Source organism: Eublepharis macularius, chromosome 11 (assembly GCF_028583425.1).
Source record: "Eublepharis macularius isolate TG4126 chromosome 11, MPM_Emac_v1.0, whole genome shotgun sequence".
Taxonomy (NCBI): Eukaryota; Metazoa; Chordata; class Lepidosauria; order Squamata; family Eublepharidae; genus Eublepharis; species Eublepharis macularius.
In genome coordinates, this window is record NC_072800.1 from 80,182,930 (window position 1) to 80,197,314 (window position 14,385).

At 41.7% G+C, this 14,385-nt stretch overlaps 1 protein-coding gene across 1 annotated transcript in view; it reads left to right on the forward strand.

Annotated features, from left to right (window-relative positions):
- VIPR2 (vasoactive intestinal peptide receptor 2) overlaps positions 1–14,385 on the forward strand; it is a 71,279-nt gene that overhangs the window by 26,737 nt on the left and 30,157 nt on the right. Inside the window, exons 3-4 of the mRNA XM_054992143.1 lie at positions 9,914–10,021; positions 13,461–13,558. Of these exons, the coding sequence (XP_054848118.1) occupies positions 9,914–10,021; positions 13,461–13,558 (206 nt within the window). The remainder of the gene's footprint in view (positions 1–9,913; positions 10,022–13,460; positions 13,559–14,385) is intronic.

A 14,385-nucleotide genomic window follows, 5' to 3' on the forward strand; every position in this document is an offset into this window, starting at 1 on the left:
TGTGATAAAGATTAAGCCGAGGGAATGTTTCTGGCCCAAAGTCACCCAGTGAGCAAGGGAGTACAAAGATTTGAACCCCTTTTTTAAAGTTCTGTATATCACACTTGCTCTCACATTTGCACTCACAGAGGCAAGAGGAAGGCTCTTCTGGCAAGTGTGTCTCCTTGTAGCTTCTCAACACTTCCAGAATTGCTGGGTTATCTTTGTGGAATCCTCATGTCAGGTCCACACAACTCCTAAATACAGCAAACCTGTTTTTGTAACATCTAAACATTAAGTGCCAGTGTAGAGTTATAGAAACCTCCCCCAGCTATCTCTCTCCTACTTAAGGTTGCCAGGTCCCCTGTCCTTAAAACCGGGGAACAGAGGGGTTGGGGGGTTCCTTCCCCAGAGTCCTTACCTTGCGCATGCACTATGTGCGCTCATGCTTTGGAGCCTTCCTTTGTCATGCTAGGAATGATGTCATTCCTGGCGCAACAAAGGAAGTGAAGGCCCCCATGCGGGGCTATTTAGCTCTGGACCCCTGAACCTGTTCCCCGTGCCTCCCCCCCCCACACTAGTAAGGTGAGTAGTGGCAGGCGGTGGAGGCTGAGTGAAGGGGATCCCCCACCCCCACTAGGGGACTGGCAGCCCTACAGACACACACTCCTCAGGTTTATGGACTTAGAGCCTAGCTGGTGGGTAGGGGATGGATAACAAAGGGCTTGATGGACCACAGGGAAAGAACAGTGAAGAGGAGTGCTCAGAACCCTGTGCTTGTGTCCCACTTTGGAGTTCTCCATTGCAGCAGCATCCCTCATTTGCATTGTGATCGGGGCAGATCTGTTGTTAAAGACCTTGGCCTGTCATTTATCATTTATTAAGACCAACAAAAGTGACACAAAACGTATTATTTTGACACGATCAGGGCTCATTTCGAGGCGGAACGCACAGGAACGCCGTTCCGGCAGTTCCCCAAAGAGGTCACATGTCAGGTGGCCCCGCCCACCTGACTCTCTGCCATTTTGGGCCCGTTTTGGCCTGGATTGGGGCCAAAACGGCCTGGATCAGGCCTCTGATGGGTGGTGGATCACTCTCCTGCTTATCAGCAGCCTGATCCTGACCATTTTGGGCCCCTTTTCAGCCATTTTCAGCCCCTTTTTGCCATTTTGGGCCCAATTTCGGCCCTGAATGGCCAGGATTGGGTCCAAAACAGCCAGAATAGGTGATGCCACGGGGTGTGGCATATGCAGATCAGTTACACTAATGACACACTTCCGGCGATGGCAAGAGGTGTGGCATATGCTAATGAGTTATGCTAATGAGTTATGCTAATGAGTCCCTCCAGCTCTTTTTCTACAAAATAACCCCTGGACACGATGTTGTCTGGAATGCCTCCTGTTCAGTTCAAACAAAGTCTCAAATAAGCCATAATGAGAAAGATTTGCTTCTGTGCCAAAGTTTTTATTTATTTATACCCCACTCCCCCCACCCGCCAAGTAGCCTACAACATAATTCTCCCCATCTTTCTTTCATCCCCACAAGAAGAGTAAGAACCATGACTGGCCAAGGTCACCTGGGGAGCTGTCGTTGGCCTCCCGACACTTTAGCAACTCTGTTCCTTAATTCTTTTGAAAGGTAGATGTTTAGTTCGTTGCTTTTTCAAAATACTAAATGCAAGGTCACCATTGCCTTGCAAGAAACATCAGAGGCCTGGAAACACTTCTTTTTCATTATAATTAAATGGGATCCCTATGGTGATGGGGGGAGGGCAGAAGCCAAGCAGAATTATTTTTTTTCCTGATCTAATTTTTTCTGCCATCTTTTCGGCTTTCAGATTTAACGAACTTCACCTCCCTGACACTCAGACCCTGTGCAGTGCATCACAATTTTGACAGACTTCACAAACATATAGTTTAGCCTTTTCAGCCTAGCTTTTGATGCCCTCTGCTGACAGAAACAAAGACACCTTTATCCTGCCATGCTACACTAGGATATTTATGAACAAAGCAGCAGTCGAAGATAGTTTCTGAGTCTGAACATGTTTATAGTTTGTCTAAATGGATGAAATGTATGGGGTAATTCCTTTCCCCTAGCAACTTGATCAGTTGGGTATGAGAGACAGGTAATGCTTCATTAAAGACTACCTGAACAAGCCCTCTCTGGACTCCTACAGTGTTAATTATTTTTCAACTGCAAATATCCTCTTTTGCGGGAAAGAGTGCTTGAATGTGCAGTGCCTGATCACAGCCAGGATGTCATAGATAGAGATGGCTACCTAGACCCATTGCAGTTTGGCTTCTGAGCCAGTTCTGAAACCAAAAACTGCCTAGATTGCCCTGCTGGATGACTTTCACCAGGAAAGAATCAGGAATATGACCCCTGTTGTTTCTGCTGGACCTCTCAATGACTTTCAGCGCTTTTGAGCACAGTAGCCTTTTGGCCCAACTGTCTGGGATGGGAAGTGGGGATATTGTGCTCCAGTAGTGGTTCTCCTTCTTGGAGAGTCATTTCAAGAGGATGGTGCTAAGGGTCTGCTGCCTGTGACATTTATGCCGAGGAATTTCTTATGGTCTCCTAGGCTGTTTAACATCTACACAAAGCTGTTGCAGGATATTGTTGAGGGTTTTAGAGTGGAGTGTCATCCATATATTGATAACATATATCTCTGTTTTGGCTTTTCATCAAATTCAGCGGAGATAATTGTGAAATGCTTACTAGAAATCTGGTGTCAGTGGTGAGGTAGAAACTAAAGCTAAATCCAGATAATAGCAAGTTATCTGGGTGATTCTGCATAGAGTTGCTCTCACCTTAAAGTTTAGGTCCACAGCTATTCAATCCAGCCCTGCAGATATAACCTAAATGCCATCTTTGGCAATGAAACTTTTTCAGCAGTTCCTACAAAAAAATTAACCGGTCCCAATTATCCATCTGGGTTAGACTACAATGCACTATATGTGGGGTACCTATGAAGACTGCATGCATGCTTCAGAAAGCAGCTGTCAGATTGATAAGCAGTAATAATAGGAAGCAGGGCTTTTTTTCAGCAGGAACGCAGTGGAACGGAGTTCCGGAACCTCTTGAAAATGGTCACATGGCTGGTGGCCCCGCCCCCTGATCTCAGACAGAGGGGAGTTTAGATCGCCTGCCACGCCACTCCAGCGGCGCAGAGGGCAATATAAACTCCCCTCTGTCTGGAGATCAGGGGGCGGGGCCACCAGCCATGTGACCATTTTCTCCAAGGGCAACCCACTGAGTTCCACCACCTCTTTTCCCAGAAAAAAAGCCCTGATAGGAAGGGATGTATTTCACAGTACTGAAAAGGCTTCTCTGGCTCTCTCTGAATGCAATTCAAAGTGCTAATTTTGCCCTATAAAAAAAATCCATGATCTGAGACCATCTGTTGCCTTAAAATGTATTTGAAAGATGACTTGCTGCCATATAAACATGCTTGGCTGCTAAGAAGGCTTGTCTCTTGGTACTATCTCCAGGAAGAAAGTAGATCATTATTTATTTATTTATAATCCACCTTTCTCGTTGAGACCCAAGGTGGATTACAAAATGTAGCAATACGATAGAAATAGTATAAGATACATAATAATCATTACATTAAGATTGGATTACAAAGTTAGAAAACTGCACCATGGAAACAGTAGAAGGCATGAAATAAGAAATGTAAAAGAGTTCCATAAATGACAGCCCTTATCCCTTTATTAAAGCAGCCTCCTGAACTAGTCCAAATTTATTATACCCCTATTCCCTTTACAAAAAACCTGCACTCTTGAACAAGGAGAGCAGATATCATTCTGACCATGCACATATTCTGCAGATTTCATTCTGCAGAGTGATACCTTCTCTCTGGGCCTATCTCGCCGGTAGAGATTCTTCCACTGAGCCATTCTTTTGATATCTACTTTGGTGACTTTAAGGCCCAAATGTTAGCAGTCAAGCCATACTCTCACTCTAATAGGGACGTTTATGAATATGGTCATATCATAACTCCCTCTCCTTCAAGCACATGGTAAACTGAAGAGCCAGTTTGGTTTAGTGGTTAAGAGCGCGGGACTCTAATCTGGAGAGCCGAGTTTGATTCCCCTCTCCTCCACCACTTGAAGCCAGCTGGGTGATCTTGGGCTAGTCACGGCTCTCTGAAGCTCTCTCAGCCCCACCCACCTCACAAGGTGTTTCGTTGTGGGGATAATAATGACATACTTTGTAAACCGCTCTGAGTGGGCATTAAGTTGTCCTGAAGGACGGTATATAAATCGAATGTTGTTATTATTATTATAGGCAAAAGCCATTCCCAACTCCAGCCGAAGATGGAAAACTACTGGAGTCATGAGGTGAGTCTGGCTATCAGCCCCACACCCCAGAGATGTCCATAGATATAAAGATGAAAGGTCTTCAAGAGTTCCTGAATTAAGCACCCACACCCTGCCAATCTTCCCCCTCCCTCCTTCCTAAACTAAGTTAATCAGGGACCTGATAAACTCTTTCCTTCCACTAATTGTGGGTCATCACTTTTCTTACCTTTTCTTACCCAGGAAGGTATAATCAAACTTTCCCCATTTTATTGTCTCACCTCTGGAAACAGCCATTAAGCTATTGGGCAGAAGACGTGATTCTTCCCCAGGACACATTCTGCAGTATAATTGGACTACCCTGCCATATGCCCAGTGTGTGTGTTCTTGGGACCCTATGCACACCCTCAGATGTGTGTCTGAGTCTCCTTCTTCCCGTGAAGCTCTAGTCACTCACCTGCTACTCTATGGATGTCCTCTATTTTCTAGACTAGTAAATATCACCAGACTCTGTACTCCTCTCCATTTTCCTCCCTTTTTTCTAGTTAAATCTATGTATATGTTATGTATGTTGTGTGTGTTTCTTTGTGTTTGCGTTTGTTATCCCTTTAATAAAAACCATTCCTGTTGAACTCCCGCCTGGTTCATTCAGAGAGTCCTCTAAGGAAACGATCCTTGTAGACATAGGTGGAGATCCTGCTAAGTTACCCCCTCTCGCGGCTTCTCCTTGTACGCTAATTCCCCCAACTCACAAGGAGACCCCCCTCCCATTTAGGCTAACACATGGAAAATTTTTATTTATCAGGCTTTAAATATTTTCTAAGTGTTTGTTTTACTCTCCTGCTGTTTTTAGAGAAGACTGTGTTCTGTTCTTTTTGTAGATTCATTTTATATTACTGTGGAATTTTTTAAAAAGTTGTAAACCATCTCCTTAACAGGGTGTATAAAATGAATGATAAATGAACACTAAAGATAAATTAATGCATCTCAAAAATGGTTTTATAAGCCATAAAATAGATCTTGTTGCTACTAATATATGTAGCATTAAAACATTAAGCAGCTGACTTTATGTAGGATGGATGGTTTTATCTGTTGGAATCCTTATTCAGCATAGTATTTTGAACCTGAGTGCTGTCTGTAGTTCCAGAACTAGATAGTGGTTGAAGTGTTGAACTAAGTCTGAGAAGTCATTCACATCCCTACTCTTTCAGGACACTTACTGGGTGCTGATGGGCCAGTTGCTACCTGCCAGCCTAACCTACCTCACATATGAAGAAGAAATTGAAGCTGTGACTCTTGAAAGCTCCTACCCTACCACAAATTTTATTAGTCTTATAGGTGCTACTGTGGACTCTTGCTCTTTTCTACTGCTACAGACAGACTAACATGGCTACCCATCTTGATCTACTTCACAAGCCCTAAACCAACTTCAGTCACACACGAGTAGACGTGCACAGTGCATAGTGTCCAGGTAGGGATGTGTGAATCACTATCCATATCAACATGTATCAGATTAGTTCAGTGTGGCTTGGGTGAGCATTGTGATGTGAATATAGACACTCATCCAGAGAGCCAGTTTGGTGTACTGGTTAAGAGCGGCAGGACTCTGATCTGCAGAACCGGGTTTGATTCCTCACTTCTCCAGTTGAAGCCGGTCACAGCTCTCTCAGAGCTCTCTCAGCCCCACCCACCTCACAGGGTGATGGTTGTGAGGATAATAATAATACACTTTGTAAATTGCTCTGAGTGGACATTAAGTTGTCCTAAAGGGTGGTATATAAATCGAATCTTGTTGTTATTATTCACATTTGCACCCATGCTGGCTCTATGCTGTGGGATCTCTTATTGGGATGATGATTTTTTTTCCCCAAGTCCCCAGTAGTCCCTTACAAGTGGAGAAGTGTTACAGTCTTAAGTGTGCTGTGTACATGTTTACCATAGAGAGAGGCTCTTAGAAAGAAGAGCAATCCCTCTTTGTATCTTACTGAATGTCACTTCTCTGGTTCAGAGTCGTCCCTTGTTTTGATCTTCTCTACTTTTCATACTAACCAGTATGCAGAAGTATAGTCAGAAAACTGGTTCAAGGCTAAAAGGATCTGGTTACTTTTGTAGTCAGCAGGTAAGCAATTGTTGTAGTTATGCTGAGATAAATCACTAGCCAGGATAGCATCGGCTGGGCCAAGCTGGCTGAGGCATTGGGCAAATAGGAAGGGGCTTTCCAGTCGAGCATGGTCAGAAAACAGCATTCCAGGGACTCCTGATGCAAATCCAGCTGATATGTCCTAGATTGGAGTTGCCCTAGCCGTGAAATGTATATAAAATGGTTTGGCCCATCAGATTGTTATTATTCATGTAATACTGTCTTGGTTAGTAGGAACATATTACAGCTTTCTTAATCTACAATGGTAACAGTTTTGTTATACTAATATCATGAGTATCTGTCTGGTTAGGTCTTGGCTATTGCTTGCCCAGTAAAAGGGTTATGGGGAGTACCCATAGCTCAGTGTTAAGGGCATCTACTTTGCACACTGAAGGTCTCAAGTTCAATTCCTGGCATCACCAGTTAAAAGGAACAGGTGATATGAAGGAAAGAGGGCTGCTGTCCATCAGAGTAAACAATACTAACCTCAATAAATGGTCTGATTCAGTATAAGCAGGTTCATATGTTCAATCTATGCTACCTTTCACACTTACTATGTTTTGAAATTGGCTTCAAAATACACATCTCAAGCTCTTTACATCTTCCTCATGTTTCTAAGTATAACAAAATTTTCTGTTGTCCCAGACAGGAAGAACCAAGATGTGTTAAAGCAGTAACACTAGTAAAACAATTAAAATTATTTTCGAATACACACCCAAAGAGTTCAAAGTAACCTAACAAGGCACATTCCAAGGAGGTATTTGGATGTATTTCTGCATAATTAATCAGTAATTCTTGGTAAACGTTTTGTTAATAGGATTCCAAAAAAAATTGCTCCTGATACTATAATAGCTGAAACTGCTCACTAAACTGTGTTTATTGTATTTAATCAGCAAACAGATAAAGAAAATTTCTTAAATTGTATGATAATGAAGGTGTTTGTATGATCATCTTTGTAAATAAATCCATTCTGCGAACAAAGAGATAATTAACAAAGTATCTAGTTAATTAGTGTACCCATCAAAGGATGAATTCCTACTTGAATTGCTAGTGCAGAATTCCTGAAGGAGATAAGCAAACCAATTGTTTGATTATCAAGCCTGGAAATATGCTGTAAATTGTTCACATCCAGGAGACAGTTGATGCATCCGGGAAAAAGGACTATTGTCTCCCAGTATTCATTTATAGTTTTGTAGGAAAGCATATGAATCCTATGCTTATTATGTTCTGTGTCTATAAATCTGCCGTGGAATTAGATAATCAGGTAGAAGGCTGACGCTCAAGAGTCCCAAGAGTCTTGTCATTTTTTTAAAAATGACAAGAGATTCTTGAGAATGTACGAGCTGTTCCTGGTGAAATCTCAGGAGCGAAAGGTGGGTTATGTGGTGGACTTGGAGATACATTTCTAGGGAATCTTCATATTTAGAGGCAGTAAACCTCTACTGCTTTGCCAACTATTTGCTGTTATTAGTGGCAGTGAATCATACTTCTGTTTACATTAGAAAGGTGATCTTCAAACAAACCAAGCAAGGTGTAATTAGAATTTTATTGCTCATCATGCATTCAGTTTCTTCTACTGTTATTATTCAAAAATGTTTAGTCATTGCACAGAATCACCACATTTGGTCAAAGTCTGCTGAAGTGAAACCCCATTTCCTGCAATTGTATTGCTCTCTTTTCAACAGCTTTTAATTTATGTGAATTATAGTACCATAAAGGGCCTTCTTGGTGGTGGATCTCTTTCCCCTAGGGAGATTTGCCTGTCTTCCTCTGACATAGCTTTCCGCCAGCTGGTGAAGACTTTTCTGTTTCATTTGATATACCCCCAGTAACTTCTTATTGAAGTCCTCTTTGATAGTGTATGTTTGTTCATATGTTGCTATGTTTTACTGAAGTTACTACTGTATTTATATATGTATTTTAAATGTAATTTTAATGTTTTAATTATCGTTTGCTTGCTTGGGGATCCAATTTTTGAGTGGAAAGGCATCAAATAAATATTTTAAATAAAAAACCTACTATTTTCTTTAAAAAAAATCCATTATACCTTAAGAGGATGTTAAAAATATTGCTTCCTAATCCTGAGATATAGCTACACAGCTGAAAATTTTTATTCTATTTTATTTTTTAAGAAAGTTGATTCCTTTGTAGGGATATAGTTTAATAAACTTTTTTATAACCAAGACAATAGTGCGCTCGTTTCTCATTTTCTAGATATCGTATCTTTAAATTCTAATAAGGTATTATGCAGTTTCTCTTCTGCTATCTTTGTGTTAACACAAAATGCTGTAACAGTTTTAAATCTATATTATTTTTTATTAAACTTGACATTAGTTTGTCTGGGTCATCTACTAAAACAATCAATCAGTCTAACACAATTGTTATTCACCCAGCTCCACCACAGCTTTGTAATCTGAAACAGAGAGTTAAATATAAAAGATTCCAAGTTCAAGGTTTGCAGTCTGTCCCATATTATCAAAACATCTTCTAGTAAGATCTTTGGGTTTTTCAAATCATTTGGACACATTCTCTGAAAATTATTAGAGTACGAAGGAAATCAAGCTAGTGGGATGAGCTAACAGTTTTGCTCAAGAACATAACAAGGCAAATTCTTATCAATGTGAAGCCATTTATAAATAAAATTTAAATTTACTAACTTGATATTATCTCAGAAGATTTGGACACATTAAATCTCCTTGCTTTTTGAAGAACAGCCAAAGCTACTGTTGGTTTTATATTTTACCTAATATACTTTGCATTTGACCAAATAAAGTTTATACTTTCTTTTCTTGATGTATTAAATGTTTAGGTGAAATAGTTATTGAGACATTCTTAATCATAACCAGTGTTTTAACAACAGTATAATCTTAAAATTTGTTACCCTAAGAAATCTATAACATACCCTGTTTTCCAACATCTTTTAAAGTATCTACCCACAAGTTTATATTGTTATTACTTCTATGCAGATTTAATGCATCTAGGAGAGCCAGATTCCTAAGTTTCACTTTGGTATCTCAGAAGAATGTCGTTTGCAATACGATCTTTTTAGTATAAAAGTCCATATTCAAGCCCAGTTCCTTAGGTTAGTTTTAAAAGGGGATCTTTGCAGTTATTAGATTGTAAAACTGTTCTCAGTCAGCTATATATTGTGTTTTTGATTGACAAAAGTTCCAGTAATTTCTTGATTACCAGATTCATTGAAAGTGTACGTTTTTATGGGCTACAGTCCTCCACATCATCTGTTGCATGAATTGAAATTTCAGTCCATAGATGTATGCAAAATGTACACACACAGAGAGTTAAAAGGCCATGAATTCAACCATTCCCTGTGGAGTAATCACATCTGGTCTGAAACATGTGAAGGGGGAATGACTACGCCCCTTCTGTAAATGACCTATTTCCTCTGGTCTCAAGCATATGAGCCACTCAGTGGTTTTCCTCCCTCAAAAGCATTAATTTTACTCAAGGGTGTGCTTTCTACTTATTCTTCCAGGATGTGTTGGTACCTGGGATAACCTAACTTGCTGGCACTCTGCTGAAATTGGAGAAATTGTGACCGTCCCTTGTCCAAAAATCTTTAGCCATTTTTTCAGCAAACCAGGTATTTTAAATTCTTTATATTGGTGAAAGAGTGTTTTACTGTGGGGAGGGAAGCAGTGGGGAGATTTCATACATTTGTTACAGCAGCAAGAAGTCCAGAATCATCTGACTCACAAAGAGTTTTGAATTTGGTGATGTGCTGAATTTATACCGAAAGTACATAAGAGAGCCAATTTGCTGTAGTGGTTAAGAGCGGCAGGGCTCTAACCTGGAGAACCGGGTTTGATTCCCCGCTCTTCCACTTGAAGCCAGCTGAGTGACCTTGGGTCAGTCACAGCTTCTCGGAGCTCTCTCAGCCCCACCCAGCTCACAGGGGGGTGGTTGTGAGAATAATAATAACACTTTGTAAACTGCTATGAGTGGGCATTAAGTTATCCTGAAGGACAGTATATAAATCAAATGTTATTATTTAACATGCATCTAAAAGTTCAGATTATTGTTTTAAGACTTGCATTGCTATCTTAAGGATTGCTTGGTTAGTGTCTCAAGATGGGCAGAACCAGGGCTTTTTTTCTGGGGAAAGAGGTGGTGGAACTCAGTGGGTTGCCCTCGGAGAAAATGGTCACATGGCTGGTGGCCCCGCCCCCTGATCTCCAGCCAGAGGGGAGTTGAAATTGCCCTCTGCGCCGCTCAGTGGCACGGAAGGCAATCTCAGCTCCCCTCTGGCTGGAGATCAGGGGGCGGGGCCACCAGCCATGTGACCATTTTCAAGAGGTTCCGGAACTCCGTTCCCCCGCTTTCCCCCTGAAAAAAAGCCCTGAACCATCATTTAAGAAGGGTCATTTTGCTACAGACAGGCATTAACAAGGACCCGGTCTATACAGCTAAGAGAATCAGGTGGTGGAATGCTTAATTGGTGGGTTGGACCATACCACTTCAGACTGCGGGTGCCAGATTCCAAAACCAATAAAACAAAACACCTTACTTTAGACAGAAATGAAGAAAGGGTTCTAGTCTACTTTTTGCCTCCTGTTCTGGCTTTCTTTTTATAAGGACTTTTTAACACAGGGCAGCATCTGCCTTCAGAACTGGTACACACTCCATTCTTCCAATGTGGCTAGAGTGGGACTGAGACATGTTCAAATCTCAACATTGGCATAAAGCTCAAGGGCGACCTTTGTCTTTCAGCCTAAGCTACCTCACAAGCTTTCTTTGAAGATAAAATGGGAAGGAGAGACCCTCCCCCTGTACCCCACTCTGAGCTTTTGAAGGAAGAGCAGAATAAAACAGTGATTGATAGATACCACCTCTGCCCTTGCCCTCTACGCTACTGCTTTTGCAGACTGGGTGTGGCTTTGGGTCTTGCATGTTGGATGTGATGCTGAGCGAATGATGATGATGAGTATGTTTTCTTATATCAGGTCTACACAACCTGTGACTCTTGAAACCAAAAACAGTCCAGAATTGGAGAAGTTTGAGAGAGGGAGAGATATATAGCATCTGGCAGCCAGACTGCTATTAGGGGTCATTATGCACCGTGGCATTGCCCACATCTCAGCAGGGGGCTCACTGCCAAACTGTGGAGCTGCCTGGCTCTGCTGTTTCTCCTTTGCCCAGTCACTACTTTCATGCCTCTTATGCTTGGTTCACAAATGCAGGAGGATGAGGGGCCAGAGACCTGAGATGACCCCACGGACTGCCCCATCATCAGGTGGAGGATCACATTTTGGAATGCTTGTTAGAAAGCCTGTATGGGAAGCCAACAGAAAAGAGAGAAACTTTTTTCTTGGTGTGCTAACTTCTTGTTCGATCAGAGTCTGATTAGATGAGATGTTAAAAACAAGGGTTGGGGGAATTCGTGTCTGCCTAAGAGAGACGTGGAACCAGCAGAAAGACAAAAACCCTCTCCCTCCTCCCCCCGCAGCCCTTCTCTGCTATCAAAGTGCACAGGGGTGGAAGGGAGGGAATAATGACATTCCTCCAGCCTCTGTGCATGCTTAGGAACTGATTTGCACGTACATACACATGCTATTTTAAAGGTGTTTCTATGCAACGTTAGAGTCTGGTTGCACATTAAATGCAAGTTGGGTTGGGGTTTAATTCATCAAACTCATGTTTAATGAATTGTCTAATAGGAAGCTGGAAAACACCATTTGCACTCTGAACCATGAAGTGCCTTCTACCGTCTCAGGGCTTTGCTGCCTCATCGCCACCTTATTCTCTTGCATGTGTGAGCCAGGCCTTCCTGCAAATTTGCAGTGGCCAGAGCAAGAAGAAGGGGCAGCTACTGCTGTGCACCTGACCATCTCCCTCTGGGCAACAGGAAGAGGCTCAAAGGAAGTGGGAAATGGAATGGACAGAGGCAAGGAACTCGGTCAGATAGGTCTGCGGGGGCCATTGTCTGTCACCTCCCCCCACCCCACACACAGAGCTGGAGCTGACACAGCCTAACAAGCTACTGTACCTGACTGGAGATGCATTTGGTTGGCTGCTCACAGGTTGTGTGAACCTGTATTTGTATGCATTCTGATGAGATTATTTCAGTCAGGGCTGCAACTTTACAGTAGACATAGCATCACAGATTGCCTATTTGTGTATTTGAGTTCCAGATAATTTTCTTGTGTGTTGCGGAATCCTTCCAGTTTGCTCTTCATTCGATAACTTTTCCCTCATCTCTGCTCCTCCTCCTATAATTGGATGAGCTTTTAAAAAAAAACCCATTACAAGCAAACCCAAAAATTTGTTGCTGCTCCAAAGTACATTTCTCTGCCTAGCTGGTTATCTGACCCTGCAACCATTCTATAGATCATGCAATATCCCCTTAAATAATAGTAGAAAGGAATAAGAGGAGTTTTTAATGGAGACAATTTTATTCAAATTACTTTTTTATCACATAGATTTATAGCTACAAATTAGACTTCTTGAAAGCTGGAGGCTGATAGACCTCCCTGCCGAGTGATTTTTAAATACTGCATAACAACATTCTGGGATGTTGCTGATGAACCTCATAGGGGCAAATTGGGATGTTAAAACAGCTCAAACTGTGCAGCTCCTCTGGCACTGCTGGAATCCCAGGGGATGCTTGGCTTGACCTGGTTTCTGGCAGCACGGATAGGCTGCGGCTGAGCCAAGCAGACCTGCAGTGCCAGCAGGGCTCAGCTAGGTTTGCTTCTGGTTACACCAGTGGCCCTCCGGGGCATCAACCAACCTAAGTCTTGCCCAATAAATTAATGAGTCATTCTGCTCCACTACACAATGATCTAGTGTAAGTATTTGATAGTAGGGATTTTGTGGGAGTAGGTTTGCACAAAGTATTCCTTTTAGGGCAATGCCCATGGATAAGCCGTAGGAATTTGAATCGGATGTGCGAGACAGCGTTTTGATAATCTGCAGTCCTAATTAGACAGGTGAAGATCAGAGGTTCTGCTGGCTTTATTTAAAAGACTCTGCTGGGAAAAATTGCCAGATTTTGATGCATTACATTTTTGTTTTGTTTCTAGGAAATATTAGTAAAAAGTGTACAAGTAAAGGATGGACAGATATATTTCCAGATTTCCTTCTTGCTTGTGGATATAAAGACATTGATGAGAACAGCACGGTAAGACTGCTAATTCAGTTTCAGAAATATTGAAGAACAATATGCTTTATAACTTGCTTGATGTTTCCATTTCGTGGGTAAGAAGAACCCAGTGCAAAACTTTCACAGCAGTGTTCCTTTTGATTTACTTAATTATTTTCCATTTCTAATCCTCCCAATCTCTTCCAAGCTGGAAGCCAGTGACATTAGAACTATTAACTAAAAAAACACAAATGAAGTCAATTAAACATGAGTGCTAGAGCTCCATCCGTAATGATGATCACAGCTGTTGGAAAGCCAACATAAGCATTGTTTGTGTAAGACAAAAGAGTCTCTCTACACAAGACATCTTACATGGGGACGCTCAAGTGAAAGATCTTACATTTATTCTCCCATTGTGGATACACATGCACTGCTAGGAGGACAGAGTACACTTGAATATAAGACCATACAGAAAGCAAGTCACTAGAGCGTCCCTGTGTAAGATGTCTTGTGTAGAGAGACTCATAATTAGTAGAGATTCTGACTGAACAACATGGGAGGTGGAGTCCTAGATACTTTGGACCCAATCCTCCCAGCCTTTTAAAATTAAAACTAGCATCTTGAATTGCCGCAAGGCAGTAAGAATACCAGAACAGTAGTTTAAATTTTTTAGAGCTGATTGGCTTGCTTCATGGGCTATGATGACATGGAAGCAATAGGGTCAGTGGCACAGCTGAATTAATTGTACAGAACTTTTATGATATCATGGTAAATTTCACCAGATACCCAAATCACACTGTGTGTATCTATATATATCAATATGTCTAATTCCCAACGTGGCCCCATCTGGGGATTATTAAAATCAG